Here is a 16,911-nt window from a genome sequence, read left to right as displayed (position 1 = left end):
GTTTAACATCTCCAGGAGTTACCCAGCTAAGATCAAGATTCAGGATGCAGGAGACTTGCACTACCCAATGAGATTCAATTACTTTTAACTCTTAAATTTTAATTCAGGGTTATTTTGCTGTCTGTTTAGATAAGGATCCTATGGCACAATATGAAAGATATGAGTTTCTCCCATGTCCTGGCCAACAATCCCCCAAATAAAGTTGGTCATTAACTCCACAGCTGTTTGTGGGGCATTGCTGTGTGCAAATTGCCTGCTGTGCTTGCCCACAAAACAGATACAGTCAAAACTATGCTGCAGTATATCCTGTGAAGTGCATTGAGATTGCTTGGCAACATGATAAGACACTATATCAAAGACAAGGATTATTATTATTTTAATCAGTGATCTGGGCTAAATACAGGTATTTTGGTTTGCTTCACTAAGTTATAATGAATGGAAGATAAAACTGAAGAATATATGTTTCTGGAACTTCCAGCACAATTGTGTTATTCTGCTACGCAAACTCCCTGCATGTCGGTCTCCCAAACTCCTCCCTCCGTAGGCTGCAGATCATCCAGAACTCTGCAGCCGTATCCTCTCCCGCACCAAACTACACGACACTTTCACCCCCATTCTCGCCCGACTCCACTGGCTTCCCATCATACAGGGGTACAGTTCAAGATCCTGGTTTACACTTTCAAAGCTCTCCATGACATTGTTCCCCCCTACATTTGTGACCTCTTAACTCCTACCCACCTGTTTGCTCCCTCCGCTCAGCGGGCTCTGGCCTGCTTCATGTACCCCGCCTTGCCCACCCCATCAGTGGCGGGCAGGCCTTTAGTCACTCTGCCCCCACCCTCTGGAACTCCATCCTGCAGTCCTTCCGCCTCGCCTGCTCCCTTGCCTCCTTCAGGACCCATCTCAACACCTTCCTCTTCGACCGTGCCTTTAGTTATCCTCCTTTCCCCCCCCTGCCCCCCATCCTCCCCAATTCCCGACCCTCAGCTCGGGTCCGAAACACTGCTTATCCAGTGCCCTGGGATGTCCTCCTAGCATGAAAGGTGCTATACAAATGTAATTTTGTTGTTGCTGTTGTTATGTATGTCAGGTGAAAAAAGCAGATAAGGTGGAGTTTAAGCGCTCCATCGTATCTGCGGCGCTAGCCCGTGTGAAGAGCGCTATATAAATGCAAGTTGTTGTTTTTGAGTTCAAGCAATATTAAGTTTTTTTCTGCCAACACTTGGTAAAATCCACAATGTACTCGAAAGTCCATACAAGGCATCTTAACTTGTAAAACAATGCTTCAAACCATAATTCCCACTTTCCGCTTCCTTCTTGGTACAGGTTAATGCACTGAAACTATGCGCTCCACAATCGGAAACATCAATGACGGCAGTGAAATCTTCCAGCTCTTAATGTGATACTAGTTTAAACCAACAAAATATTATCCAGCTGATAAGTTGCAAACTGGTAATCTAGGTGGCAATCTGCTTTACACTTCCCTAAGGACGCTTTTGGACAGATCTAAATTACCCTTGAGTAGGTACTTGGGAAATAAGATTGTGAAACATACATTATAATAATATAAAATTCAAAATATTTATTATAAAGTGTGGAGAAAAGGTGGGGAAATGGAATTAAAAGATCTGCTATGATCTAAAAGCAGAAGAAGCTATAAGAAGTGGTGGGATGTATGGCCTACTCCTGTTCCTGTATACCTGCATTATCTGTAAGCTTTCAGGCCACATTTGTGATTGTGGTAGTCTGCATTGGTGTGCACCTGGAAATAGTACATTCATGTTACAACACTTTCAGGATGGAAAGCTGTCTGGTGTAAACACAAATTGAGTGTTGGTGTTTAGATTTACAAGATTAACAACAGGAAAAGGGCGTAGATTTTATAAGTTTTGTGATGACAGTCACAAAGTATTGTCCATTTGCTAAATGTCCTTGAGAGCGATTCTCCAGTTGTCGGTACATTTACAAATCTTGATGTGTGAGAACATACTTTCCATCTGCCCACAGATTTATAGTGTGTAACATTGTAAGTTTGTAATGGGAAATCCAGATTTATAAATCAGCGGAGAGTACACTGTTCTCACTTACCAAGGATAGTTATTCACAAACGGATATTCAAGACAGTTGTCTAAATTAGTCCAACAAGGGTTATAGATCTAACAAGGACTAGCTTCTTACTTTATCATAATAATAATCTTTGTATTTGATATAGAGCCTTATAACGTTGTTTAGACACCTTAAAGTGCTTCATAGGATATATGGTAAAATTAATTGACTATATTTTGTGAACGAAACACGGCAGCCAATTGTGCATAGAAGTGTCCCACAAACAGTCACGGATTGAATGACCGGATATTTTTTAAGGGAATATTACCCTGGAAAGTGATCTGCCAATAAACTAACCACTGGGTTCCTACAAGGTAAACAGAGGCATGTGAGTAAGGAAATTTACCTAAGGTTTTGACCTGCCTGGGAATCAAACCCGATCCTCTCGCTTGCGAAGCGAGTGCTCTAACCAATACGCTACAGAACTCCATAAAGTTACTTTAATTTGGAAGAGTTGCAGTTTTGATAATTTCATATGTTCATTGTGCCAATTAGACAATTATCATCATTTGGAAAAGAATGTAATTGTTTATATTGGTTGCTATGCTATGTTATCAAATAAAGTTCCTGGAAGCATTGGCTAGACTACAAAAATAATTGTCAAGGAAAATGAAAGTTAAGCTTGAGGAAGTCAAAATAATACATTATACTAATTTCCATCTATTGTGTGTTAGGAGGGAGTAGGCATGTATTGATGACCCTTATCAGCTTCCTGAGGCTGCTGTCGGCATGGGTTGTGATTAAGGCTGCAAAATCTCGGGCTTTTCATCAACAACACTTTCTTCCTTTGTGGTCCACAGGCTGTCAGTGACTAACCGTTCCCTGATGCCACACTGTGATATGGACTCGGATAGCTCGGAGGAGTTCTTCCAGGCTGTGAACCATGCGGAGCAAACCTTTCGTAAGATGGAAATCTACCTAAAGCAGCATCAACTGTGTGATGTCATCCTGATTGCTGGAAACCGAAAGATACCTGCTCATAGGTAGGGCTCAAACCCATTTCTCCTACCAGCTCACTCTGACTTTATCCAGGCAGCTCAGTTCGATACAAAAGAGAATCACACAGTAAATAAACAAATTGGAAGCAAGTTGTGAGTTTTAATAACAATAATAATAAATAACCGTTACATTTGATAAAGCGCCTTTTATGTCGGGAGGACATCTCAAAGAGCTTCACAGGATTTACTGTGTACATTGTAGGCAAACTAAATCTATCTAAAGCAGCAGAAGTTGTAGAAGTTCATTAACTAGTCAATTAATAATTGAATACTTTGGGGAAATTTTTGCACAAAAGCTGATATTTGCTGCTAAATTCAACATATAGAACACATTCAAAGTTTCAAAGATTAATTTTAACTTGCCCCATGCTGTATCTATTATTACATTTATTAAATAGATTCTGGATAAAAAAAAACAGACATGTTTGAATCATAAGACTGAAGGTGATTTCAGAAGGAAATCCAATTGTGCGTTAAAGCAACTGATGCAACAAATTCTAGATTTCTATTCCATGTCATCATTTAGATTGTATGTTTAAGTGCACGAAAACCTGAAAGAACTAGAGCAGTTTGAAATTTCAAAATATTATTTTACATTTACATTTTGGTAGTTAGTCATCTTGGAATAGTCTCAGATGGAGATACAATCTGTAAATTTACTTTTCATCTCTATTGACATAAAAGTGCATTATAATAAATTTATATGTTGAATTTAACAGCAAGTATCAGCTTTTGTGCAAAATTTCCCCAAAGTATTTAATTATTAATTGACTAGTTAATTAACTTCTACAACTTCTCCTGCTTTAGATAGATTTATGATTAATACACCTCAATTAAAACATTTCAACTCACTTGTAACTTGTGCATGCAACATATCACCAACAGGACATGTCCAAGACATTACACCAAAGAACCGGTTTGATTCACCCACGCTTTGAACAATTTCAGTTTGTCTAAACGCACCCATCTCAAACTAGAAATGATATCGCTGCATACCCAGCAGTATAAAAAGCCACAAGTCATGAAGAATAATATTATTATAATTTAAAACAAAGCATACTGGAGAACTGAATGCAATATTTTGCCATGACTTTCTGATGGAAATTTCTACTGTAGATATTGAGCTAATTAAATGAAACAGAAGGATACTGCAAGAGAATGGTTACACAAGGAATGCTAATAGATTGTAAATGGTTTCTTCAGGCTGAATTCATCTTTCTTGGTGAGGTGCAGAAGCCTGAATTGTTCCACACTGATGATTCATTTGAAAATCACACAAATGAAATGCACAATAATTCCCCCACCTTTCGCCGTTAGTGAGATAACAATCCTCAAGTATTACCACCATGTAGAAATCACAGCTCTAGTCTCATGAAAATAATACAATGGGGACCTGAAATAATTAGAGCAGAAAGCGCTTTGGATACAGAGATTGTGAATCATATGGTTGTAGGTATTCAATAATTTTGCAATGCTGGAGGCAGACATTTACAGTCCATTAATTTGACAGAAAGCACTTAGTTTCTGCCAACAGGTAAACATGGAAGTGATGTTCAGATTTGCTAATTGTAATACATAAATAATTATCAGTCTAGGTGGATAGATATACTCAACTTTTTTTATAAAATGAGACAAAACAAAGTGCATGATTAAATTATCGCCTATTCTACAGAAACTGCTACATTGACAGGAAAAAAATGTTACTTGAACTTTATTAACTATTTAAAAAGTTAAAGATTTATCTTTACAGAAAAACAGATTTATATTTCTGCACTTGAGAACTGTTTATATTAAGCCCATAGCTTTAGATTCTTTGTTCAGTCTTATATAATCTGCTAACTTTTACATAATCTTTCAACAGTTAAAAGACCCAGATCATGCCCTCCTGAATCTTAATTTGAGGATATATATTTAACTATGCTAGTAAGATCTAAATTTCAGGATTATCCTTATTACTTTATCTGAAACAAAGATTAGACCTGAGCCAATTCAAAATGTTAGGGCTGCCATTGTTGTGTTCAATCGCAAGTTTGCCTATGAAATATATAGTCACTGCACTCTACAGTAAATCCTGTGAAATGGTTGGAGACATCCTCCTCACAGGAAAGTTAGCTATACCAAATGTAAGGATTATTTTCATTATTGTTATGGGGCACAACATTAAAAAACCTCCAAAATTGCATATCAATGGGGCTTTGCCAGGTACATGCTTACCATCAGCCTAAAAACTTAGATCTTTCATGTAATTATAGAGGATATTCTTGAGGAACAAATATTTATTTTATTTTCATAATGAAACGTAAAGAATAATAATAAATGCCAGTGTCAAGGAAATTGTATACCATTCACTCATTGAAATAAAGGGATGGAAACTGCAATTTTAATGGATTCAATGTGCCAAAATAAACCATTACAATTTCACTTTACAATTATCTAAGTTGGTTACCTAGAATTGTTCTATCCAGAACAACACCCTAGGCCTTTTCATGCTATTTTTAGACTCTTCAAATGGAAAAAGACAGAAGACAAAATGTTATGGTGTGAGTTTTAATACTTTCCATGAATGTAAGCATTCTATCAGCTCTCTCCAGAGATCATTGGTCACTGCCTTTATAATCCCCTGAGCATCCCAAACAAACAAGTCTTGATGCTAAAGTGAACCATAAGGTACCATAAGGTATCATGATATTGCATGATATTTTAGTTCTGTTGTCTAAAATGAAAAAAAATGCTGTCTACGAAAATAAGAAATAAGAGTCTTAAGGCATCAGTTCTGTACAGCGGATCCATAGACTAAACATTATCCCAGAAAGTTAGTGTTGAATTATATTTAAAAAATGCCATACTTTAGAGTTCATTCAAGTACTATAATGAGAGTTGTCAATATCAACTTTAGTATCAGGAGGACGTCAGGAACAGTAACTGACTAATTTCATGGAACTCATCAATCCTTTATTAAAATAAAGCTGTGAGAATTTATTGACTCAGCACAAATGATGCTAATTTACTGAGTGCTCATCTTAGCTTATAATAATAATAATCCTTGCATTTGATATAGCGCTTTTCACGTCTTCTAGACATCTCAAAGCGCTTCGCAGAATATACTGTAAAGTGAATTGACTTTGTGGGCGAACGCGGCAGCCAATTGCTCACAGCAGTGTCCCACAAACAGTCATAGATTGAAAAGGACCAATTTATTATTGTTTTGGGTTTTTGGAGGGATTATTATTAGGCTCTGTGTGGAGTAAGGAAAATTGCCCAAGGTTTCGCCCTGCCTGGAATTGAACTCAGGTCTCTCACTTGCAATGCGAGTGCTCTAACCACTGAGCAACAGGACTCCACAAACCTTCAGACATGACAGAAGGAAGCATTGTAACGTATATCTTGACTACAGACAGGTAAAATCAATTGGGTTTGATATTCAATTCAACAAAAGACAGATTTCACAACTTTGCTTTTCCATGACGAGCAATAAAATAAATCCTTACTAACAATATAAAATTAACCAAGAATAGATTCTGTCATGGTTCACTGGTGCCATTATGCCTTAAGGTATGTTTTTTTTAATGGATTCCTTCTGTCAATTCTTCACAGCTAATTAAAAGACACTAATTTAATTAGATCCCTTGTGGTGCTTCTTTTCCCAGACTTGTTCTAAGTGCCGTCTCAGACTACTTTGCTGCTATGTTCACGAGCGATGTTTGTGAAGCCAAGCAAGAGGAAATCAAAATGGAGGGCATAGACCCTAAAGCATTGTGGGATCTTGTTCAGTTTGCTTATACAGGTACAGTATATTGAATGACATATTTATTACTATCTACCAGAATGTATAACCAACGGTGTATGGATTGTGTTTTTAATGAAGGTCGGGTTCCCATTAAGTCCCCTATACATTTGGGCTCAGAGAAGATCATCATCATCATGTTAATTACTAATTGGCACTTTACATTTGTTAGTGTATTCATCACATGCAATCTTATGCTACATTTACATGACCACATTATCTCTGGAGGCGAGTTTATCTGTGGTGGTAATCTGTACAGTATTGTAAAAATGAAATTTATCAAGCTCTGAGTCGAATCCGCTTTTCCTCCACATAATACAGGAGATCAGGTGACAAGAGTGAAGGCTGTACCAAGTGAGCCAGGCGGCGGTCTGCACATGTGCGGACGTCTGTATGCCATTGTGTGGGTATTGCAATAACATCAAGAGGTTTGTGCATCTCACGATCTGCATTAGAATTTTTTGGGAGGATCTTCACTAGTTAAATAATAGAAGTGGAATCACAGAAAAAGCCAGGAGTAAAGCCATTTGATTTCCAACAACAACAACAACACAATTACATTTGTAAAGCACCTTTCATGTTGGGAAGACAACTAGAGAAGTTTCCATCCTGTGAGCAGCACGGAAACTCGATTGGAGGGTCTCGTGAAGGAAGTGCTAGGAGAAAAATGAGAGAAGCTGGGAAGCAATGACTCTTTCAAGAAACTTCAAAAGATATGAGAGATTGGAGATCTGCCATTAGTAAGAAAGCAGGAATGGGTCCAGGAAAGGTGTTTAGGATGGGGGTGATTGTAGCTGTTTTTAGGGGCATGGGAATGGTGCCAGATGAAAGGAAGCAATTGATGGTGTCAGAGTAGAGGGGCGAGGAGTTGGAGCTGGGAGGAAGGAGTGGGGTGGGGATGGGGTCAAGAGAGAAGGTGGTGTGTTTCATGCTGGATATGGTGGTGATGAGAGAGGAGGGGGAGACACATTCGAAAATGTGGAGGGAGGGATGGGTAGGTGTCAGAGTTTGGGGGTGAGATGGAAAGGGAGTGGTGGTTGGGAAGACGGAGGCAGCTGAATGGATCCCCTTGATTTTGGACTCGAAGAAATCCAGCTTCTCCTCACAGTCAGAGCTTGAAGAGAGAATCGGTGAAGCGTGGGAGGATGGATGGAGGAGCCGGTTGGTGGTGGAGAATAGCCTGGGGTTGTCCTTTGCTTCCTATTAGATTGTCTTGGAGTAGAAGGATGATTTGGCAGAGGCAAGGGCAGAGCCATATGTTTTGATGTGGTCCAGCCAGATCTGCCAGTGGACCGTTAGGTCAGACTTGAGCCAGGTGCATTCGGCGGACTACACCTGACCCTTGAGGGAGCGGAGGTGACTGGTGTACCAGGGTGAGGTTCGTGAGTAGGAGGCGGTTTGGGAGGTGAGGGGGGAAAGGACAGGGATAGTGGTGAAGATGGAGTTGTGGAGGAGAGTGAGCGAGGGGGATAAATCAGTGTGGGAGGTAGGCCAGAGGGGGAAGAGTTCAGATGACTCCAGGACAGCGGAGAGGGATTGCGGGAAGATTTTTTTCTAGGGTGGTAGGAGATGGAAGTGGATTTGGTGGTGGTGGGGAGAGGGATTGAGGAGTTAAAGGAGATGAAATGGTGATCTGAGATGGCTTTGTCTGTGATTGTGATATCCGAGACACTGAGGCCCCGGGTAATCACCAGGTCGAGTGGGTGGCAATGAAATTGGGTGGCAAAGTGAATGTGGAGGGAGAGGTTGTGAGAGGAAAGGAGAGGGAGAGAGGAGAAGTCTGAGGAGATAGAGCAGGGTGGGGTGAAGTGAAGGTTGAAGTCGTCTAGGATGAGGAGGCGTTCAGAACAGTGGCAGAGGCAAGCTAGGAGGGTGGAGACGTCAGAGATGAAGGTGGGGGAGGTTTTAGAGGGGACAGTGAATGAGGAGAATTTTGAGGGAATGATTGGAGGGATGGTAGAGTGAAAGGTGCTCAAATGAGGGGAATGAGCCCGAAGCGTAAAGCAGATCTCCGAGTCTTTACCATTATTTGCCGACTTAGTGGAGACAACTCCAAAACATTCCAATGGTGGTTTGTGTAAGCATGAATATTTTAACATCTTTATGATACCTACATTCAGGATGTTCATTCTAAGTGCAAAAATAAAAACATAATTTGTCCCAGGTGGTCTGGAGGCTGTTTAAAAATATTGGCTTCTCTTTTTCAGGGTGACATTTAGAGCTCCAGAACCACAGTGTAAAAGCGGAATTAAAAGTGATAGCGTTACGGATAAAGGAGTGGAAATTGTGATATTGTGATGTGTTACTTAACATCAATGGTATAAATTACAATATACGCTGACTTTCATGATTTTATAACATTTAACACATTAACTGGTCCCCAGGTATGCAAATCCCCAGCCTCCCGCCATCTTTCCCTGACACTGTTTTAAATAGCCATGTCATGCATTCTACTTATAGTTAACAGATTGTGGCTTTGGACTGTTGTGTACAGGGATGCTAACTTAAGAAACCAAAAAATCTAAGTTGTGTTGGCAGTCTGCTAATCAATAGTCAGCAGAGTGGTTTTCAACACAGTGGATCAGTCTATAATTATTGACTAGTTTCACCACATTGTTTGGCAATGATATTTATCACTTATGATAATTATCATATGGCATTGCGTTTTTCACCTCCTAATATATATTACAGAGAAAATTGCAGAGGAAATGTAGCCCTTAGCTTTTTCTGAAACAAAGTTACATTTTTCTGCACATATCGGAAATTCTGGAAATGTGACTATAATAATAATAATCCTTGCATTTGATATAGCGCTTTTCACGTCGGGAGGACTTCCCAAAGCGCTTCACAGAACACACTGTAAAGTGAATTGACTGTATATTTGTGGGCGAACGCGGCAGCCAATTGCGCACAGCAGTGTCCCACAGATAGTCGTGGATTGAAAATGACCATTAATATTGTTTTTGTTTTTGGAGGGATTATTATTAGGCTCTGTGTGGAGTAAGGAAACTTGCCCAAGGTTTCGCCCTGCCTGGAATTGAACTCAGGTCTCTCGCTTGCAAAGCGAGTGCTCTAACCACTGAGCTACAGGACTCCATGTATATAGTTTGTGTATATTGGTTTGCCAATGAGGAGGAAATGTATTTTTTTTAAAAAGATTGTAAATTATAAGTGTTGTGTAGGGCCATTTTAGTGATGATTCCTTTATATTGACTTTGTTTTGCGTTTCGCCCACAAAACACACAGTCAATTCACTTTACAGTAGTGAAGTGCTTTGAGATGCCTCAACAACGTGATAAGGTGCTACATAAAATGCAATTATTATTATTAAACAAACCAAAACTAAAATAAATCAATAGTTATGGGGAAGACTTTTCTATTGCATTCTAGCATGAGTGTAATGTTGAGTGTAATTTTGTTATGTTGTGTAATGTATATATCTTGAGCCAGCAAGATTATACATTTCAACTTACCAGTCTTTAGCTGAGCAACCAATAACTTTGCCTGCTCATCACCTTTATCACTAGTTTCTGGCCGTAGGAGATGCTGTTTGCTGATGCAATGTTAAATTGAGTTGTCAGAAAATTTTGTGAAAAAAACTGGAGATTGTAGGCAGGAACCTGTGCTGGTTTGATAAGGAGCTAGGTTTATATAAAAACAGCTGCCATACCTGCAATAAAATTGAGGAAGCTTGGAAATTATACTGTCATATAACTGACCTTGCTGCCAATGAGCCTTGTTAAGCTTCTGTGTGCAAGCATTACCTTTGCTAAAAAATAATTAAAACTTGGAATCTACCTTTGATAAAGATGTGATTATATATATGATTATTATATATATATATTATATATGTATTGTTGTATTATTATTATATTATATATGTGATAATTTTCATGTTTAGAAGACGTGAAAAGCATTATATCAAATGCGAAGATTATTATTATTTCATGAAAGAAGATTCATTAAAACAGAACTTACCTCCACATAAGCAAATCATTCTTCATTTTAAAAAGTTAGTGATTCATTGTGCGAACAAGGCAGCTTACATTCCAGAATTTAGGTAAAAATTTTAATAAATCTTATTTTCTGTTGTAGGTTTGCTTTCTTGAATTTTGACAAACATTGGCAGTTGTATATTCCATTGAATGTAATGTGTAATTGAATTTCAGATAGTTCCCTTAACCATTGCATTTTTTTTGAAATTTAGACTGAACAATATCTGAAAAATGATCAACTGGAGAAATAATTAAATTTTCAGTGCATATTGCTCTTTTAATTTGTAATTCCCTATTACCTAAAGGATAACAGATATACACAAGGGTATAATTGTTGGGATCTTGTTTGCTGTATTTTCGTCTACTGTAGCAACAATACTTATGTGATTTTCCAGAGGCTGGCATGAGGTTGCCAAAAGGTATCTCTATTTGTGCAACTCCAATCCCTTGTTAAGAAATCTCTGTAAGAGATACTGTAGTTCATCCATGTTCATCTAACCAGAATCAGATTATATTATAAACAGAAAATGCTCTGTTTTACAATGTACTGTGATTCAGAATCCAGATTTCATATCCCTCTGTGGCCATCATGTCACACAATACATGATTTAGTATAATATACATACAGCAACGAAAGTCAGAAAGCTCATCCCACAACAGCATAGGATGCTCTGTTCATTTTCATGCTGTCCCCCCAAAATTTGGATGTAACAACTACATAATTACAGGGGTTGAATTCCTGGGAGATAACTGTTTATTTTATAGTGCAAGAAAAAAGACAAATATTGTATGTTTATGGATTGATTTTATCAAGACAATTGGGTCCATTATGTGATGATTGTCAATAATAATCATCTTTTCATTACAATAATCCCTGCATTTGGATTTACTGTAAAAGGATCTTTCCCAATTTTAAAAAGAAGCACATTACCCATTATAAACAAATAGCAAAGAGGATGTTAAGTGCTGGAAATAGCCGCATGATTAACCCCAATCTTATAGAATCTGACTATGATTTAATTTGTTCCTTCAAGGAAGATCATATTCTCTTGCAAAAAAAAATCACTTAACTAAGTTATCAATAGTGGTTGCAAAATGTTCATAGGTTACAATGATTTAATGATACTGTCCTTTCCATCTCATCCTAACATCCTTCTGCAGCGTTGTACTGCAACAGAAGATATTGTAATTCAATCGGTGATTCATAACACATTTATAGAAACGTACACTTTGGAAGCCGATCGAGATTTTGAAAATTAGATTTGTGCGATAGCAATGGTGATTCATTTATATGGTTTCATAGTTGTGTCTACAAAATATACTCAGATAAAATTCAAAAAATCTTGTATTCTGTAGTTTGTAGTTGCCTGGTTTGCCTCATCTTCCATGGAAACCATTGTCAGTGACCTGACTGACAATCTTCCCAATAGTGACTGTGCATGGAATGAGATAAACGTATTTGGCATTTTTGTAAATATTATGACAGGATAGTTAAATTACTCAGACAGACAAATTGACAAGGTTCTGTGTAATTTTGATTTGATTATAACTGGGATAAATTGAATAGGATCTTGCCTGAGGAAAATTGCAAGAATGCACTTTTATCAAATTAGCGGGTTAGGAAATTAGATTTCAGATAAAAGATGCCAATACATGTATAGAAGTCCCACAAACAGCCCTGAAGTGAAGGATCAATTTATCTAGAGGACTTTGTTGGCAGGGTCACCAGAAAACCTTCATTCTCTTTTCAAATTTTGTATGTGATCTTTAATTTCCACCTCAACAGGCTTTGGTTTAATATCCCATCCGATGGACGACATCTCCAACAATACAAATGCTCTTCCGTATTGTACAGTCAGCCTAGACTGTGAGCTTAAAATACCGACATGGGGTATGGTCAACAATTTTCTGAACTACAGGCTAGAATCATAGAATCATAGAATTGTACAGAACAAAAAGAGGCCATTCGGCCCATCGAGTTTGTGCCGGCTCTTTGAATAGAGCAATTAATGTCAATCCCACTCCCCAGCCCTTTCTCCATAACCCCTGCAAACCCGTCCTCCTCAAATACCCATCCACCGCGTTTTTAAAAGTAGTTATGGAATTGGCCTTGACCATCCTTTCAGGCAATGCGTTCCAGATTCGAACAACTCGTTGCGTGAAAAAATTTCTTCTCACCTCCCCTCTGCTTCTTTTAGATACTATTTTGAATCTGTGACCTCGAGTCACTGACACACCCACCAGTGGAAACAGTTTTTCCCTTTCTAACCTATCAAATCCCCTCATGATTTTGAAGACCTCTATTAGGTCTCCTCGTAACCTTCTCTGCTCCAATGAGAATAATCCCAGCCTCTCTAGCCTTTCCTCATGATCAAGGTCCCTCATTCCTGGTACCATCCTCGTAAATCTCCTCCCCTTCCAATGCCTTAACATCCTTCCTATAATGTGGTGCCCAGAACTGGGCGCAGTATTCTAATTGAGACCTAACCAGTGTTTTATATAGGTTAATCATAACCTCCTGACTCTTGTACTCTATGCCCCTATTTATAAAGCCTGGTATCCCATTTGCCCTTTTTACAGCCTTATCTACCTGTCCTGCCACCTTCAAGGATTCATTTAACTGCACCCCCAGGTCTCTCTGTTCTTTTACCCCCCCTTAAGATTGTATTACCGGCCTATATTGCCTCCCCTCATTCTTTCTACCAAAAATGCATTACCTCTCATTTCTCCACATTGAAATTCATCTGCCATGTGTCTGCCCATTTTACCATTCTGTCTATGTCTTCCTGCAGTTGGCTCCTATCCTTCTCACTGTTTACTACCCTATCTAGCTTTGTGTCGTCTGCAAACTTGGAGATGGTACTTGCTATACTCAAGTCCAGATCATTTATGTATATTAAGAAGAGCAGTGGTCCTAATACCGATCCCTGGGGGACGCCACTGGACACTTCCCTCCAGTCAGAAAAGCAGCCGTTCACCACAACTCTCTGCTTTCTGTCTCCCAGCCAGTTCTGGATCCATGCTGCCACTATCCCTTTTATACCATGGGCTTCTATCTTTCTTACAAGTCTTTCATGTGGCACTTTGTCAAATGCCTTTTGAAAGTCCATATAAACTCCATCAACTGCACTACCTTCATCTGCCCTCTCCGTTACCTCATCGAAAAATTCTAATAGATTTGTTAGACAAGATTTGCCTTTAACAAATCCATGCTGGCTGTCCCTAATTAACCCATATTCTTCCAAGTGAAGATTTATTCTCTCTCAGATTATAGTCTCCAGGAGTTTCGCCACTACTGATGTTAGGCTGACTGGCCTGTAGTTCCCAGGTTTATCCTTCTGTCCCTTTTTGTACAGCGGAATCACATCGGCCACTCTCCAGTCCTCTGGCATCACTCCTGTGTCCAACGAAGATTGAAAAATTATAGCCAAAGCCTCCGCTATTTGTACCCGTGCCTCCCATAGTAACCTTGGTTGCATCCCGTCCGGACCCGGTGACTTATCTACCTTCAGCTCAGTCAACCTTTTCAGCACTTTCTCTCTGTTTATACTTATCCTATCCATTTCCTCTACCCTCTCCTCCAATACTGTGGCATTTGGTGCATCCACTTCTTTTGTGAAGACAGATGCAAAGTACTCATTCAGCACATCAGCCATGCCCTCTGCTTCCACAATAAAATTTCCCCCTTGGTCCTTAATTGGCCCCACCCTACCTTTGACTAGCCTTTTTTACTTGATATGTTTGTAAAATATTTTAGAATTCCCTTTAATATTACCCGCTAACCTTTTTTCGTATAATCTTTTAGCCCCTCTTATTTCCTTTTTCAAACCTCTTCTGCACTTCCTATATTCTATTTGGTTGTCTTCTGTATCTTGGGTTTGACATTTGTCATACGCCTCCTTTTTCTGCTTCATTCTAGATACAATTATCTTCATCATCCAGGGAGGTTTGGAAGTTCTACTTTTCCCTTTTGTGGGAATGTATTTATTCTGTCCCCGAGCTATCTCATCCTTGAAGACTTCCTACTGCTCTTTAGTTGTTTTACCTGCCAATCTTTCTTTCCAGTCCACCATGGCTAGATCCCTTTTTAACTCACTGGAATTTGCCCTCTTCCAGTTGAATATCTTTACCTTAGATGGTTCCTTGTCTCTTTCCATATGCACTTTGAATCTAATGATGTTATGATCACTATTGCCCAGATGCTCTCCCATTGAAACCTGCTGCACTTGCTCTACTTCATTCCCCAGAACTAGATCTAGCACTGCTTCCTTCCTTGTTGGGCTGGAAACATACTGATCAAGAAAGTTGTCCTGTATGCATTTTAGGACTATTTCCCCCTCCTTGCCCTTTGCACAGTTGTTTTGCCAGTCTATGTTGGGATAATTAAAGTCATCCATTATCACGACTCTATTGGCGTTGCATCTGTCTGAGATCTGCTTGCAGATCTGCTCATCTATTTACCCCTATCAGCGTAACAGCTCCTTTTTTGTTCCTTAAATCTAACCAGATAGATTCCGTTTTGGGGCCCTCCAGCACCTCGACCCTTTCTATAACCGTATCTTTGACTAACATTGCCACACCCCCTCCTTTTTTTCCTTCCCTATCCCTCCTGAATAGATTGTAGCCAGGAATATTCAGCTCCCATTCCTGTCCTTGCTTGAGCCAAATCTCTGTAACTGCTACTACGTTGTATCCCCCTATGACCACTTGAGCCTGCAGCTCACCAATCTTGTTTGCTAAACTTCGTGCATTTAGGCACATGCACTGCAAGACCGACTTGAGCTGTTCTGCACTTCCCCCCTGTTTTTTTTCCTCCATTTCCTATCTCTTCGTTTTTTGTATTCCCTTCCCCCCTCAAAAAAACTAAACCCTCTCCAACAGCATTAGATAGTCTGTCTGCAAGCACATTCGCCCCAGCCCTGTTTAGGTGCAACCCATCCATATGATACAGGTCCCACCTGCCGCAGAACTGGTCCCAATGATCCAGAAACCTGAAGCCCTCTTTTATGGACCATTACTCCAGCCAAGCATTTATATGTTTGATCCTGCCATTATGGTACTTATTTGCCCGAGGCACAGGGAGTAATCCAGAAATCGCCACCTTGGATGTTCGATTCTTTAGTATGTTCCCAGCTTTTGAGCACCCACCATATCTTCAATAGGATATTGATGCATTGAAATGGGATCAGAGAAGTGTAACAAGCTCAATTCTGGATCATCTGGTCCTAAGGGATGATGACAGTCTTGGAGAATTGAACTGAAATTGTTTTAATTGGCAAAAATAAGACAGTGTGGAACATGATCCAGGTCTTTAACATACTGAGACAAGTAGATAACGTAGAGGCAAACAAGCTATTTCACTTAGATTGTGAGGATATTATTTATGAAACTGATAGCAGCTGAATGGTATTGCAACAATTGGAGAGCTCACATATCTGTTGAGAACATCTGGTGATATTATACTAAGGGCAGTTATTCTCTCGTTTTTGGCAAATGCATCAACATTGGCATTGTACCCATATGATTCTCCTCAGCAACGATTTTACCAACATCAATGACGTGCAGTTATAATGGGAAAATAACCACCCAAGGTGTTCAAATCCCTCCACACAAAGCCCATGAAAAAGCATGTTGAGCCAACATTGTATTGTCTGAGCTAACCTCATCAAATGTGAATAGATTTATAATAATGGCAAACTCGTCCAAATTTTCTGCAGACTATGGCAATGCAAATTAGGAAACTATATTCCCAAAGCGAGTGTACTTATTGTCTTGCTGAATTTGTTTTGGCTGCAAATGTGAGTTCCATCCGCTCTGATAAATCAGAAGTCGGTATTTCTGCATCGGATTATAAAGTGGAGGTGAAACTATTGCAGCCTTAAATAATCTTCAATAAATTATTCTTGATTTTAACAAAGTGCAAACCTACAATAAAACATTGTCAAAGATAGGGTGAGCCTTATGCTTCATGAAACACATATGAGGACTTGATAGAGCGGAGGTACTTAAAGGGTTAGCAGCGTTCAAA

At 39.2% G+C, this 16,911-nt stretch overlaps 1 protein-coding gene across 1 annotated transcript in view; it reads left to right on the top strand.

Moving 5' to 3' along the window:
- The window catches only part of LOC103176929 (kelch-like protein 1), a 146,756-nt gene that overhangs the window by 59,754 nt on the left and 70,091 nt on the right, over positions 1 to 16,911 (top strand). Inside the window, exons 2-3 of the mRNA XM_042334101.1 lie at positions 2,907 to 3,089; positions 6,752 to 6,888. Coding sequence (XP_042190035.1) covers positions 2,907 to 3,089; positions 6,752 to 6,888 — 320 coding nt within the window. The remainder of the gene's footprint in view (positions 1 to 2,906; positions 3,090 to 6,751; positions 6,889 to 16,911) is intronic.

This window comes from Callorhinchus milii, unplaced genomic scaffold, assembly GCF_018977255.1.
Source record: "Callorhinchus milii isolate IMCB2004 unplaced genomic scaffold, IMCB_Cmil_1.0 Scaffold4, whole genome shotgun sequence".
Taxonomy (NCBI): Eukaryota; Metazoa; Chordata; class Chondrichthyes; order Chimaeriformes; family Callorhinchidae; genus Callorhinchus; species Callorhinchus milii.
The sequence above is the reverse complement of the archived record's forward strand: the minus strand, read 5'-3'. Positions and strand labels throughout refer to the sequence as shown.